Here is a 16,500-nt window from a genome sequence, read left to right as displayed (position 1 = left end):
GGTTATACTTTTCAGATTTCTTTATGTAGTAATAAAGAAATTAAACCATTTATCCCTTTTCATCTACTTCTCAGTTCTGCTCTTTGTTTTTGCTCATTTATTGCGCAATAAAATGAAATGCATTGAAGCTATTCAAGCAGTATGAATGCGCTTGCTAACAGCTGCCGTTGTGAATCACTCGATCTCTTGCGGGTCTTGTAGCAGCAGGGGAATGTATTATTAAAACAGTCAAGTTTTCATTTGCTGATGTAATGAAAGATAATGGAAATTGGTTTAGACTTAATCTGAATGTAGAGAACGCGCAGGATTCATTCCTAAAACAATGTCATTCTGAATAGTTATTCTAAGTGTATGAAACCTGATTTCATTAAATAACCAGATTTCTTTTTACATGTCAGATTCTGTTTGCACCGTTTGGAAAAATTTTTCACCATGACCAACGTTTCAAGAGGATATCGTAACAAACCTGCTCTGCTTGTTAAAAACCAGGAGATACAAACCGGTTTTATTCACCAGCTGTAGAATTTGGCTCTTAAAATAAAATCTCTCATAATTTCCCAATAATTAGTTCTCTGTTCAGATGAGAACATTTTAAAAATCAAAGGTTGTTTTTGATTTCTACAGAAGTCTCACCAAATTGAAACCACAAATATCAATGATTTTGTTTGAATTTTATGTGACAAAAAACGAAAGGTTGTAAATATTTAAGTAAAACAGGATGCAGATTTTTACTTTTAAAAAAAAGTAAAAATCTGATTTGTGTGGCAGATTGATCATAAAAACGATCGATTAATAGTCACAATAATCAAATAATTCTCATCTCTCTGTGCTCTGCAGCTCCTGTGAGGAAATTTGTCATGAGGAAAACTTAGTTTGCACTCGACGCATCTTTTACACAAAAGAATGAGCAAACGGTTCAGTCTGTAGACGTGCAAATCTGTTGAAAAATGCCAAAACCTTGCAGCTGAAATTTCAGTAAAATGTTTTCCACTACATATTGACTAAATAAAAACACTTCAGATTCTTATTTAGGGAAAAAGAAGTAATAAAAACCATGGATCCTGTTTTATTTAAACTTTACTGTCAATGTATCATTTGGGGATTTTACGTGATTGATCATCACAAAGCTGTGCTTGAAAAGAAGTTCACTGAAGAAGAAAAGAAATATTTGTAATGACAGTTCATTAAATATTTGTAGGAACATTTCATTAAGTTAAAAAAAGGGTCACTAAAGGTTTGACCTTACTCTACATTGGCAGAAATGTAGTTTTAATTGTAAAGGTTTTTCACCTAAATTATCTAATAAAACTCAGGTTTCATCAGTGATTTATAGCATACACGACCAACTTCACAGTCTTAAAAGGAGACGTCAGCCTTCTGCAGAGACTAAGCTCTCCCCTGCATGGGCGTCCTGGAGTGACAGGAATTAGACTGGATGTGTTAAGCCAGAGCTGTTCCTCTGGGGCTCCTTGACTCTCCTCTGCTCCCATGACTTCTGCCAGGTTTTTTTTTTTCCTTCCAGAGGCCTTGTCGTCCTCCTGGGGTGAAAAGGTCAGTGATGCCGAGCGGCATTACTCTGCCCTGACTCCATGCTGAGTGTTAAAAGGTGAAAAAGGGGCCATGACAATGATAACACCTGTCAGAAGTAATAAACCAAACTGATTTGTGAGATGCAGTTAGGAGTGCAGCTAAGTACTTTCTGAGGCGTATGCAGTCACTTTATGGGCCACAACAGCTGTTACAGCTGCAGCATGTATACCTTTTATTTAAAAATTATATTTTTTTTGTTTAAACTGTCACCATGTCGTGACAGTATGAGATGGACAATCTGAAAAAAAAAAAAATCAAGCTCCTCTGCCACCTTCTTGCGCCTAACTTGAAGCAGCCAATCAGAGCCCGGAGGTGGGTCTTAGTGCTGTCAATCATGCCCAAGTGCGGATGCTCACCCCTTTTTCTTGCTTTCTGCTACACTACATCTTGCCCCCGTCAGCAGAGCCTGTCCTGAATGCTAAGGCTAATTAGCAAGGTCACCGATGACATTGGTTAAAAGGTTTTATTCGACTAAAATAATATAAAAACATTGAATTACTTACACCACTAATACTTTATATATTTTATAATATTCACCTCTTATGGTTATATTCGTATTATTAATATATAGCACCTTAGATGAAGTAGCTTGTCAACAAATAAGCAATTTCCCCGTGGGGATCAATAAAGTATATTATATTCTATTCTTTTTTCAACTGCACATTCACGAGATTGATGGACAGCGCTAAGATGCTCCTCCTGGCTCTGATGTTTTTGGGTTTTTTTCTTCAAATGGCAATAGTAGCACAGGGGGGAGGTGGAGGAGCTTAATCTTTTCAAATATTATCTGTCTGATTTTATGCTGTCACAACATGGTGATAGTTTTAACAAATATGTAAAAAGCTTATAATTATTTTTAATAAAAGTTACAAGCTGCAGCTTTAAGTACATAAAATACCGACAGCAAATAATTGTTTTGGCGCCCCCTCTATTGCGGCGCCCACTGTTTTGCGTCAACTCGATTTGAAAGGCTTGTTTCACATCCCACTTCCGGTAACCTCCTGTTCGCCGTCTGGACTGAACCAGATTCCAGAGAAAATGACCCCTCTATGTAGCGACTAAATGAGACCAAGCATTGCCGCATGCAGGGACGAGGATAAATGCCTCGGCATAATTCTGTATTCCCTCGGCGCCGCGTTTGACTTTGCTGCTGTGCCCTCTCTGGTTGAGAACAGGGGTACGCCTCCCCCCCAGGCACGGGGGGCTCCACATCACCCAGGAAATACTAACCTTGTGTAATTAATGGTTTAAAACGGAGGAGGGACAAAAGAGGGGAAAACATCCTCTTCTAATTGTGCGTGTCTTGTTGGGTGTTTTAGTCCGTCCCAGAAGGGATTAATTAACTGGTATAAGACACAAACTCTGAGCTAAATGCAGTCCCTTAGTAAAACACACACACACGCTGCAGCAGTGTCACATGGTGCTACTTGGCACAGTCGAGGCTCTGCGTTTAGTTCTTGACTGTAGAGTTACTGAGGGATCTCAAACATCTGCGCTCCAGCGTTCCTGTCAGGTTTCTGGAGTATCTGTGATTTTAATGATACAGAGGAGTCGCCTTATCTAGCTGAGGAGAAACCGGGAGCAACACTGCAGCGTGTCGGAATGACAAGAACAGGGACCAATGGAGGCTCAGCGGACAGAAACAAACAGCTCTGGAAACAGCTAAATTACTTTTTATAGGTTTATCTTTGAGTAAAATGAACATTGTTCTTTAATTCTATGAACTACTGACATGTCTCTGAAATTCCAAGCAAAAATTTATCAGAAAATGAGAAATGGTCAAAATAAGAAAAAAGACGCAGTGCTTTCAGACTTCAAATAATGCAAAGAAAACAAGTTCATATTCATTTAGAAACAACAATACTAATGTTTTAACTCAGAAATCACCATTTGGTGGAATAACCATGAGGTCAGTGCCGTTGGCTCTTCACTTCCACTCTTTTGCATCCATATTTACATCCATTTAGAGAATTTTTGCCCCACTATTCTTTACCAAATTGTTCTAATTTAGCCACATTGGAAAGTTTTTAAACATTAAGAGTCTGTTTAATGCAGCATCTATACTTAATTTATATCCAGTCTTTAAATAGCCTGCTCCAGGCTATTCGTTTTAGCTTTTTATGTATCTTTGTTTTTTTGAGTCATGGAAGCCATTTTCCCCCAGTCTCTTTCTCATCGACTTAACTGGGTCATGATGTGTTTCTTTTTTAGATATTTTGGCCTACTTCATGCTGTCAGACAGGTTCTAATGACTCTAAAAGTCCAGAAGTAGTCAGACCTTCGTGTGTTTTTAATTGACGCTTTAAATTAGTAACCTGCTTGTTAAGGTAAAGCGTGCCTTATTGTTCCACAGAGGAAATTTGTTTCCAACATGTGCATCGCATAAATTACAATGTAAATCACTTGAACATTAAATATTAACCACATTGCATAGGATGCTTCACACAACCCACCATATTACACACATTCTTAAGCAGCAACAGATCTCTGCATGACATTATGTGCTGCTTAGATGGAAAAAGGCTAAAACATATAAAAATGTTATTGGAGTGTAAAGACATAGATTCAAAATAAACAAACAAAAAGAAACCCATAGAAAATAGATAACAGTAGCACATCTGAATATAAAAAGTGCCAAAACTGGATTTGATCTTTACTGAATTTTAAAACCACATCATAGTTTTATGTTATTTAACTTTTTGATGGTAGATTTGATTAAATCACTTCTTGTTTACATCTTGAACCGCCTGCACACACTTGTCATTCCGAGACTGTGGGTTAAATGCTGGCAGAGAACTCAGATTTATCTTTCCACTACGCAAAGTGATCAGGATGGTAGGTTTGGTAAAAAAATATATAGATATACTTCCAAAGCTTATTGCTAGACAATTGCAGCTAAGAGTGTCATCTTGGGCTCACCAAGTCTGTACAACAATCATTAGATGTTATCTTTATGTCAAGATGTTTCTGTCCTACCATCACAAATGTAAATGTGTTTTAATCATAGTAAAAATAACTAAGATTATGTTTTGTTGGGGGTAAAAAAAAACCTCTATCAGTCAATTAGACATAAAAAGAAGTGTTGAGATTTTCTTCAGAAATTAAACTTAAAAGGTGAAAGTAAAAGTATAGTTATGGTTAAGACAGAAAATTATTTTAAAAACTGAAATTACAAGTGTTATTTGGAAGCTAAAATGTTTGTTTCTAGTTGTGTATATTTGTAACGGCCATTTCAGCAACAAGGCATTTCAAATTGCTTTTCACAATACAAACATAATACAGGAACCAATTATTAAACCTACAATGATTTTGCCTAATGCCATCATTAAGCAAATGTGTTGCTACTAATCAAAAGCAACTCTAAATAAGAGAGTTTTAAGCCTAGATTTAAAGAAAATGTTTTTTCCAGCATCTTTGCAGTTTTCTGGAAGTTTGTTCCAGATTTGTGGTGAATCGCTGATCCTTATACATTTAAAAAGAATTGATCAAATTCAACCTTGAGCAGGTTTTACATGCATTAACAGCAGGAGAGTTGGTAAGTGTGACACTTCCTAATAGGGGATTATCTTTTCCCCTGAACAAAAACAAATTAAAGGTTAGATTTTTGGAAATTGTTCAGTGTGAGAATATTCTACTGTAGTAAAAGATTTTTGCACACCTTTTCCAGTGGCGCAAACAACAAGGGGGGCAAAGTAGTACCTAAAAATGTTTAAATTAAGCATATTTCTAACTGAAAAAGACAGATCCTTGAAGATATTTTTAAATCATCTGAAAATTTAGGTCAGACTGTATGTTGCAGCATGTTGGAAAACCCGTCTGTCTCATTTCTATCCACTCTCAGCAACACTCATCTTACCCAGCTCGGTTTGTCATTTCTGATATAACGCTGTACTGTAAGAGGTGTCATTAACCATAAATGGCTTTAGCAGACTAATGCTGCCTGATTCTGTCTGGTTTGTTTTCTGACAGTCTGTGTAGCTTCAAACAGACAATTTATAGGACAATATGTTGTTTCAGGGCCACGTACAGTAGCAACGCTGACGTTTCAGATAATGAATCTGAATGTAATGTAGGTCAGTCCAGTCAGACGGTGCCACAGGGTTTCAATAAGCTCTTCTATATCAAGCAGATACCAGAAAAACAGGACAAAATGACAGGAGAAACAAAATGTGATGCATTTAGATGAAGCAACTTCCTTTGTGAGTTTTATTACAGCTCAGCACAGAAAGCACTCATGGAAAGTTCATGTATTCATGTTTTTTTTCTCAAAGCTGTAGATAAAGCAAAGAAGAGCTAATTACACTTTAAAAGGCTGACACAAACAAACTGTTGCTTATGATGACACTAGATGTTTTTTTAATTTTGTTTTCAAGTCTGATATACGACTCACTTTTTGTATTAAAAAAAAATTGATAAATAATTGTAATTCAAAATATTGATTTAAAAAACATTTATTTTGATGTTTCAGTCTAAAAAACTAATGAATATTGTGCATTTCATGTAAAAAAAACAAAAAAAAAACACAGTAAGCAACATTTCCCACAATTTCCGACATTTCTAGTTTGTTTTTATTGTTTTAATTAGTCAATAATTGCATAAAAATAAGAGTACTCCTGTTTTCATCTAGTAAGAATGAACCTTGCCTTTGATATCTTTTTTCCGCAGCCATATCACAACACTGTACTTCTATTTTATTGTATTATCTTTTGATTTTATGTGTTTTATGTCTTTTCTTACTCTTTTTGTACTGGAATAATTTGGGTTGCATGTATATTTATTTGGTTGCAGTTTGCTAGTTGTGCCACTAGATGGCACTATAATTACCAAACAGAAGCAGCAGCTGGTTTGGTATCAGTTGAACAGTTAAGAAACGTGGTATTTTCACCTTTTTTGTTAACTATTATTAAATATTTTTGTTCTCATACTCACAGAGCAGACTTCCACAGTTGCTTTTTAACAAACTAGTTGTTCTGGTAGATGCCGGGCAGAAAAAACTCAATGTCTGGAGTTGTTAAACCACTGCTAGTCTAAAATGCAGTGTGTGGAGGAGTGTGTTCCTCCACACTCCTTCGTGTGTGGAGGAAAACCAAATGTACACGTCAACCTGAACACACCGAGGGAGGAAACTTTTTCAGCAGGAAGAGGCAATCTGTTGGATACACCAAAAGGCATTGACCTTCCACTAGGAATGACCCTAAATGCTCAGCTCATGTGTTCGAATCCAACTGAGTACTTGTGCTAAGAACCAGAGATTGAAGAATCATGTTGACCGACCCAAACCGACCGACGGCTCCGGCTCTGCGGTGAAGGTGTGTGACCTCAGACTGCCGCTTCGGCAAGCATCATTACCTCCAGATCACACATAGATCCACTGAATGACCCAAGACACATTTCAATATCTCCCATTGATCTTAGACAAGATGTATGAAGACGACCAGCAAGGTGTCTGCCTCCTGGGTCCACTTAGTACTAAGTCCAATAACAGTTAGGACGACTCTCGGCTAATGGAGAGGCTTATGAATGCACCCGTCTGCCACACTTTGTCTACCAGTCCCAGCTCCCCCCCACCCTCTTCCTCCTCGTCCTCCTCATCCTTCAGCGTTTTTTTACTTTAAACCCTCGATGAACATTCAGCACAGGTCACATTATTGCACATATGAGATTAATTTACTCCCTGCAGAACACAGAGTGATGTTATTACAGGAAAATCAATGTCCCTCTTGTTGTTCTCTGGGGCTGCGGGGGGTGTATGCACATCTGCTCTCATAATACAACTGCTGACCTTGCTGTCAGAGAGTGAGGCATAGAGAGGTTGCAGCGAAAAGGTTGCGGCCGGCCGCTTTGTTTATCGAAGCTTTATCAAGCCGCTCGGACCTCTCGCAGACGTGTGACAGCAGACTGCGGGTCAGCTGGCCGGCCTCAGCTGAGAAAACGCCGGAAAATGTCGACGGAGGATGATAACCTTCTGAGGTTACAGCGTTCATTCAGTCTCAAGAGTACAATGTTGTACTTAGTCACTTTTCTAAGAAAATTTCTGATATAATCACTAAAAAGGATTTCTGTCCTCTTCGAACACTAATTTTTATTAATTCCTTTCTTCTCTGAAATTACAATATACCTCCTAGGTGACCTTTTGACCTCTTGTGGAGGACATGTCCATACGACGAGCGGGGGAGGGGGATCTCTGGGACAGAAAGACTCCCTTTAACCCAGTGAGCGTGTCCTCTTTTGTCCTCTCGTTTTTCTGTGAACTCGATGGGAAGTCAACAAAACAGAGAGCAAATGCTAACCAAGGACATGCAGAGGGAGGAAAAGGTTTAACATCCTGTCAAAAAAATCATTTCTAATCTGTAAGATTTGTAGATTTTAGAATAAATAACATTTTATTTTGGCTTAATGTAAAAAGATATCTGAAGTATATATAGTAGAAAAGCGTGTTTTTGACAGTTTATATTTTTTGTATGATTGATACTCATGTTTGAGTTGTTTTATTTTCTTTTTCAGGGGACAATGCAAATTAATAAACATGAATAAGTCATGTAAATATGCCAGATTTATCCAAAGAGAAGCTTGTTCAAGGTTGAAGTCGGAAAATCAGTTGGATTATCAGCAATATAATTGAGTAATTAGAATAATAATTGTTATTATTAGCTGCAACACCAATATTACTACTATTAATAATAATAATCATTAGTGAGTAATCACAAACAATACAGCTATTTGACATTTAAACTACACATTTATGCTAAATGTGGTCATGTAATGCAAACCTTGAATCTATTATGATATAATATAATATCTATAGAAAGAGAGGGAAATAGAATAGAATAGAATAGAAACAGCATTTATTCTATGAAATTCTAGTGTAACAGCAGCATCAGGTATAAAGGTTCACATAAAAAAGTTCTTAAAGTGTTAAAAAGAAGATGTAAAAATCAAGATTAACAGTGAGAAGAATAATAGTAATAATAAAAATATTCGGTACAAGGCTAAAAATACTGTGCAGTTATTACATATAAAAATGAAAAATATCCAAGATATATCCAAGATATATATACAGTATTATATATATATATATATATATATATATATATATATATATATATATATATATATATATATATATATAATCTGAATTTGAATTCCTATCTTTTAACCTAAATAGCTCAATGAAACTCCTTAGTTTCTGTTTTAAATGTTTTTGTTTGTGTGCCCTCGCCCCCTTTACAAAAGTTTCTGGAAGCGCCCCTGGTGCCTCTCCGCTCTGCTGGAGGGGGAAAACTCCAGCGTCTCAGACCGTGCTAGACAGACAGGCAGACAGGAGGACCGACAGACGAGAGACACCCCCGCATAGTTTCCGTCAGCCGGGTGACGTCTCCGCCTCTCAGCCCGTGTGCAGTGTGACGTTACGGGGCTGTAGTGGAGCCTCTATCTGCATCTTGTTGACGGTCCGCCAGGCTTTTCCAGTACTGAGAAGACCCCGGAGTGGAGAGGACGACGCGGACGTCGTTCAGGCAAGTGATCGCTACTACGAATAATAGTAATAATAATAATAATAATAATAATAATAATGATGATAATAATGATAATAGAAGAACATTGAGTTATTAAAACGGGTCGGTTAAAGCGGGGGTTGTTGAAGCGGAATACGGTTTGTGATTAACGGTTGGTTTTGCTCCGTTCAGCCGCTGCGAACGGAGAGGGTGAAGCTAATCTCCTTTAGCCTCCCGTATCGCTCCCTATCAGGGAGGAGGTGAATATTAGCGCTGGGTTATCCTGCTTATCGGTCACTATGCCGGGGTAGCTCGTCCTAGTAAGCGCCCCGGTGTGAGTCGGTCGAAGCGGACACCGTGGTGTGTGTCAGTCAGCCGGTGTGTGGACGGAGCCCGGTGGGTCAGTTTAATTTAGCCTGTCCGAGCTCCATTTAACTGAGAATAACCTGGAAATGTACTCCTTCCCAATCAGTTTTCATTTCTGCTTATTTCTCTTTAAATAAGCCAACAGGCAATTTATTCGAGGATCTTCTTCTTCTTCTTCTTTTAAATCTTTTGTGAGAACGTTTGGACATTTGGAGTTCACAGCTCCAAATGTGGAATATTCTTAGTCTTATTTCCGACCGCAGCGCCCGTCCGATAAACGCCGCGGTCGGAAACCCAACCGTGCCCTCAGCAGATCGGCGTGCGCCAGACCAGACTGTAGCGTAGACAGTGAATGTCATTATCAGCACTGTCTGCATACCAGAGCCGAGCCAGAGGAGAGCAGCTACAGACTGAGGAGGAGGGGGGAGAGCAGGGGCATTACGCGGTGTCCTTGCAGCAAAAATGATACTAGAAGTGGAGGGAGTGATATTAAGGAGATCAAGTTTACGGATTTTTGCGAGGCTTCTCAGACGGATGCACATGCTGTTGGAGTGAAGCTCTGCGGGCGATGCGCTTTCTGCCGTAAATTAATGGATCATAATGAACCAAGGCTGAAGTTAGCATCCGATTCGCAGCTTGAATAAAGGACTATTTCGCCGCATTAAACGAATCTGGACAAGCTTGAACTTGAAAGGGGCGATTTTGAAAGGCGTCATGTTTAAATTTTTATCCCCGTAGACGGGTCAAACTTAGAAATGATTATGAAAATGCAGACAGTTCAAATTAAAGGTTCATAACCAGAGGACACCGGCCCCTAAGGACCGGAGCTGCGCACCCTTACTTTATTCAGCTAACAAAAAACAACCCAGAATTAGCTTCTATCACACTTTTTTTTTTTTTTTTAGTTTCAGTCAACACCTTAGGTGATGCCCGTCTTGAAAACAGTAACACCCAGACAGCTCAAACCTGGATAGAATAGACTAATGAGATATTCTATAAAATACAGTTTGTGATTTCCAAAACTTCTATTTTGTTTGTAAAAGTGAAAATATCTGCAATTTGAAGTCATTTTTTGCTTCTTCAATGTTCACTGATGGGGATAAACTTGAAAATAGTACCTATATGGGTCAAATAGACAGAGATTATAGCCAAAGATAGGACAAAATTATGCTGTCTAATAACTAATAAAATACAGTTTTTGGTTTGCAAAACCTTTATTTTGTTTGGAAAAATATATATACTTTTTACTTCTTCATTGCCTGGACAAAGCTGACCACATTGAAAAGCTAGGCAACGAAGAAGAAAACAAGCTTTAAAATGGTGCTTTTCCAATTTGGGTTTCATCAGGTTAATTTTACGCATTGTAATCGTCCTTCAGTCAAGTACCTACTTGAAAACTTTAGATCGGGCTCCAACTTCAGCGTCATCAAATGAGTCCTGAGAAGGTGGCTCCTTGTAGCCCACAAATATTTCAGATTAAACCGCCCACACTCATCAACCTGCATAGACTTGGAGAGGAAAATAAAAAAAAAAGAAGAGGTATTTCCGTTTTCCAGAACGAATCAAACTCATTACCCATGGGAAAATAATTAGTTGATCATTAAGTCATAGTGCCTTGTTTTCCGCTCTGTTGCTGCATTTTCTATCATTTCTGCATTTCAAATTGTGAACACCAGATTGTAATTATTTACCTTGATATAGCGGAACTTTTGACTCTTAAGAAAACTGCCAGCCTTGGTTAGTTGTACCACTTTTATCAGTTGTTTTTCACTGGTTTGGAAAGGACACTTTTCATTTGCAAAGTTATTTTTCACCAAAAAAAAGACAAGGTTGTAGAGGATTTCGCACTGTCGAGTCTTGGTAAACTGGTTTGTTAAAATTCTCACTTTGCGCTTGAGAATTTGGTTTGAAACCCTTTGGTTTGACTGATGTAAATTTTCTCCTGTGTTTGTGTGAAGTGGGTTAATGGCCATTTGGTTCAGTGGACCATGCTGGAAGCCTCTGACCTCTGCCGTCCAAAGCAGAGGCAGCATAAAACATTACACTCTTTGTGAACCTTTACTGCTCTGAAACAATTTTCAATTATCTTTTGTCAAAGATAATTTGCCGCATTAAACAGGATAGTACCTTTGCATGAGTAAAACTTCCTAAAATGTATATATATTGGCACCTACAAACTTAAGACTTTTATGTTAGTAAACAAAGTAGTGCCACCATGAGGTGAATATGTGGTTTTCAAATCCTTTTACAAATTAAAGTTTAGAAGAGTGCTACTTCAGTACTGAGGTGGAAGTTCATGTCTCTAAATATGCACCCAGAGCTACAATGAAGTGGATTAGATCAAGTGTCTTAAAATGGTCCAGTCAAAGATTTGCAAAGTAATGACTGAGAGGGATTAAATGTAAATACCTACAACCATTTTAACATAATTTTTTTTACATCTCTTTACTTTGTTAGTGTATCACATTAAATCCCTAGTAAACTCCAGTGAAGTTTGTGTAAAGGATGTAAAGACGCTGCAATGTGTAGAGTCGTCTTTTCTAAACTACCTTTGTTTTATTGTGTTTAGACAGCGGATCAGAACCTAGAGACCTTCCGGAACCATCATGCATGTGTGCAGCTATCAGAAGACTTTCTTTTAGTAAAGACTTGAGGGGGTAAAACGGAAACCAGGAAAACAAGGAACAGACGACAGAAGTAAAAGCGAAGGACGATAATTCCCATACTCGGACATGGCCAGCACCCAGACCAGTTTGAAAACCCCTTTTAAAGACTTGACCTCGTTTAAGGGCAACATGAAGAGGCTGTACAGGGAGCGCATGGAGGATGCGCCCATCAAGAAACGAGTGATGGCAGAGATCAATCTGAAGAGGCGTGGCTTGGACTCCCTCCCGAAACTTCCCAAGGTGAAGAAGGAGCTGATGGAAGATCTGGCCCACGGAGACTGAGATGGACACCGAGGCCCGCAGCGAACTGCACATCGTGGGCTCTGTGAAAGCCCTGGACCTGAGTCCTGGTCTCAAACACACGCTGGCCCAGTTCACCCTCAGCAGCCAGAGCTCCCTCGGTGGCCCAGCCGCGTTCTCGGCCCGAACGGGCCACGAGAGTTCCCCCGTGGGACTGCCGCCCCTGCCCTCCCCGCCTGTTCTGGGCGGAGGCCCTCTTCTGGTTCCCTGCGACAGCTCCACCGAACTCACCCACTCTCTGCTGGAAGGAGAATCCATCTCCTGCTTTGTGGTCGGTGGCGAGAAGCGGCTCTGCCTGCCTCAGGTGCTGAACTCGGTACTGCGGGACTTCTCGCTCCAGCAGATCAACACCGTGTGCGACGAGCTTTACGTCTACTGCTCCCGCTGTGATGCCGAGCAGCTGCACATCCTCAAGGTGCTGGGCATCCTGCCGTTCAACGCTCCGTCTTGCGGCCTCATCACGCTGACTGATGCGCAGCGGCTGTGCAACGCTCTGCTGCGTCCCGGTGCCGCCTTCCCCACTGACCCCAGCGGCAAACTGTTATCCCAGGGCCTGCTGAAGGAGAGCGAGGCCAGCTTCCAGGTGGAGCACCAGTGTCTGGGCAAGTGTCAGGGCCTCTTCGTGCCCCAGTTCTACACCCAACCCGAGGCCCCCTGCATCCAGTGTGTTGAGTGCCAGCTGCTCTTTTCGCCACAGAAGTTTGTCATGCATTCACACAAGTCACCTGATAAGAGGACCTGCCACTGGGGCTTTGATTCGGCCAAGTGGCCCTGCTACCTGCAGCTAGCCAGGAAGTACCAAGGGACTCCGGAGGAGCCCAGACTCAAGCAGCTGCTGGACGAGGTCAAAGAGAAGTTCCACTATCAGCTCAAGAGCTCCCTTGACAAAGTAAGTCAGCATTGTTTGTGTTGTGTGTTATGTTAACTCTTCCTGTTATCTGCTAAAAATCTTGCTCTTTCATCTCACTCTGTCACAGCCTGAATGAGGCCAACTTGTCATTGAATAGTTTCCACATCAGTGCGCCTCATTGATTCTTGAAATAGCTAGCTTCCAGCCTTCTTCCATCAGTTGCACCTTCCACATTGAAGGGTGTGCTTGTTACTGCAACCTGGTTAGATGAGGTCAGATTGCTGGTTGGATCTTAGAGTTTATGACCAATTGTTCAAGGTGAAAATTGTCATGCTCTGGTGGCTAATCTAATAATAAAAAAATTATATTTTTTTGTGACATATTTTGTGACAGACATATTACCGGAAATGCGGTAATATGTCTGTTTTTTCTGCAGTGTGTCCTGTATGCAGTCCCTACAGGAAGTTGTGATGTTGCAATCATGACTATTAAAGCAAATTCACTCATCTGCAAGTTTTGCTCTTACTTGCATTTTCACCATTCATCTTCTGCACATCTGACAAATCCCCTTAACGTTTTCAGAATGCCCTTCTTTTCTGACCAATCACTGCAACTCTGCTGAATTTTGACCAATCCCCAAAAGCCACCCTTCTAATTTCATTTCCTGTTTCACAACATCTCTTGAAAGATGAACCTGGACGATAAAAGCATGTGTGTAACATTTACCTTTTTTTGTTTGGTTGTTTTGCTTCAAAATCCATTTTGAGATGTTCTGTAGGATTTATTGATTCTTCTTCTGCACTTTAGCAATTCCTCAGGACATAATTGTATTTTTACCAAGGGTGCTATTTCAAGAATGTACTTGAAAATGTGATTTGTACTTTAAATATGTTAAAATCCTGTCTTTTTTTGGGAGATTATGTGCCGCAATTTCAACTTTTAGGCCTCAATAACCCCCCCACCCCCCAAAAAAAACAAAAAACATGGCTGCCTCCTGGAGGGACTGTATATGTGGCTGATTTATTAGGCTGAAGCAGACTGCCTTATGGCCAGTGTTTTCTTAAACCAGTGTTGATCCAGAGTGTGTCTGAGTCCCGGGACAGGTGGTGACATCTGCTTCATCAGGTCTGATCAGACCTAAGTTAGTCCAGCTGGCTACAGCTGAGGAAGAAGTGCATCATTTGTCCCCTCAGGGGTCACCTGCAGGTCAGTGGGAATGGCGCTCAACAAAAGGTTCGGCGTAGGAGGTTCAGGGACGCCTGAATAGAAATGCTGCTCCAGTTTGCCTTCAGTAAATTGGAACCTCTTTTTTCATACGTGCCTTTGCAGTTAAAAAATAACATAATGCTTCCTAAACAAGCTTATTTTGAGATTTGTTTTTTTTTTTCAATCTACATTTTTTGTCGGGAGTAAGTGTTTCTTGGAGAAAGGAAAATATCTGCACGCAAAAGCTATTTTTCAGAGTCCCTTCACCTGGAGGCTAACCTGAAATTGAAATTGCTTCATTGAATTTCTTCAGCTCATCTCTGAGGCTCTGAATTGCTTGATAGTTTTCCTTATTTTCTTTCTTCTTGCTGCGGGTGGGGGGGAAAACACGTCAATATATGATCAAAGCCACAAGGCCAGCAAGTCTATAAAAAAGTCAACAGTCGCTGAGGGAAAAGCTGTAGATTTTCTCCCCCTGCCATGCAGTGGTTTATGTCTCCTGACCTGCCTTTGACCACAATGGGACCCCCCTCATTCCCACTGCTTCACTCTTGTATTGTTTCTGGATGTTTTTGTCTGTTCGCTGTGGTTTGTTCACGCTTTGATGCACAAATGGAGATAATTTTTTCCCTTACAGTCAAAGCAAAACCAACAACCCTCACTAACACGGTTTATTTGTCACCTTTCCTAACAAAGCGGCTGCTTATGTGCGCAGAGATGGACTCCTAAACAAACACACAAATGTTTGTGTTTTTGGGAAACAGACAAATGATTTCCCTCTTCCGTGTCTGGTTGACTTGGAGCGTGTGGATGCGGCGGAAACGCCGTCTGCTGTCTCGTCTCGCATCCTGACCGCATTCCTGTTCCGCCTCTTTCCCATCTCTCCGACTCAGAGGTTTCTTCTCAGAGGTTGGGAAAAAAAAGACGTTTTATTACCGCAACGGAAATGCACTCAGTGAACAACAATGAACCCGGGCAACACAAGCACCAAAGCATCTGTAATGTCATGTTGGATTATAAGTCCTAACATCTCGGTGTGCTTTTTTTATGTGTCAGACGCTGTCGCTCCATGTACGTGCTTGTGGGCGTGTGTGTGTGTGTGTGTGTAAAGAGTAGATAATTGGAGGCCAGTGTGACACATTTTTTGTCTCTCTGTCTCGCACTTTGTCAGGCTCTCTGGAGCCTGCGTCTCACCACAGTTCGAGGTGCTGTCTCTTCTCCGAGGTGATTTCCACACTTTCTCTTTAACGTCAGTACTAGTGACGACGTTTTACCCCACTGTGCCCTTTTCAAACTTTAGTTTCATTAGAAACCTCCAGAATCACTTATAGGCTTTCTTGGTTCCTCTGCTTCTGTTGGGAAAATCCAACTTTCAATTTAAGTACATTTATTAATTTATCAAAATCGTATGTGGTACCGTAACAATCTCTTTAAAAATAATTGTAAATAAAGCAATTTTTAATGCATAACTATTTTTTTTAAGTTGACAAGTTTTAGAGACTCTTATTGGTAATCTTTGACATTCTGTATCCCTTCGATTATAAATAGGACATCAGACAGATGCCCAGTTCTTTCAGCCAGTAGGCTGGATGAGGAGCCATGTTTATCTTTCCCTCACACACAGCGAGCAGCACGGTAAACGAGGTAAAGAGTGGCATCACCATAAGAAATAATAGATGCCTTGCTTTGGAGTAAAGCCATAAAAAAGCTGTTTCTATCCTACCACCACAAACATAACTCTGTGTGGTTTGCTAAAGACTACTGGGATTTTAAATTAGCGTGCTTTGGTCAAATGAGATTATAGCTGAAGCGATTAATTGGATTAAATGGATTAATCGTGATGAATCAGTTATTGAAATAATCGTCATCTAATCTCTTAATAGATTAATTAACTGGAGTATACAGGCTAAAAGAATGATGTTTGCTGGAAGAACGACAGATTCAGAGCAGGAGTTAAACCCTGAACTTCGTAGGTGGCAGTTTTAGCTTCCTCTAGTTCAAATATCCTATTAAGCAACTTTTGCTATCC

General features: G+C 40.0%; 1 protein-coding gene across 1 annotated transcript in view; it reads left to right on the top strand.

Moving 5' to 3' along the window:
• Positions 1–12,375: 12,375 nt before the first annotated feature.
• Positions 12,376–16,500, top strand: part of skila (SKI-like proto-oncogene a) — a 33,124-nt gene continuing 28,999 nt past the window's right edge. Inside the window, exon 1 of the mRNA XM_032566172.1 lies at positions 12,376–13,304. Coding sequence (XP_032422063.1) covers positions 12,399–13,304 — 906 coding nt within the window. The 5' untranslated portion in view covers positions 12,376–12,398. The remainder of the gene's footprint in view (positions 13,305–16,500) is intronic.

The sequence above is a fragment of the Xiphophorus hellerii genome, chromosome 6, assembly GCF_003331165.1.
Source record: "Xiphophorus hellerii strain 12219 chromosome 6, Xiphophorus_hellerii-4.1, whole genome shotgun sequence".
Classification (NCBI taxonomy): Eukaryota; Metazoa; Chordata; class Actinopteri; order Cyprinodontiformes; family Poeciliidae; genus Xiphophorus; species Xiphophorus hellerii.
This window is presented reverse-complemented; position numbering and strand designations above follow the sequence as displayed.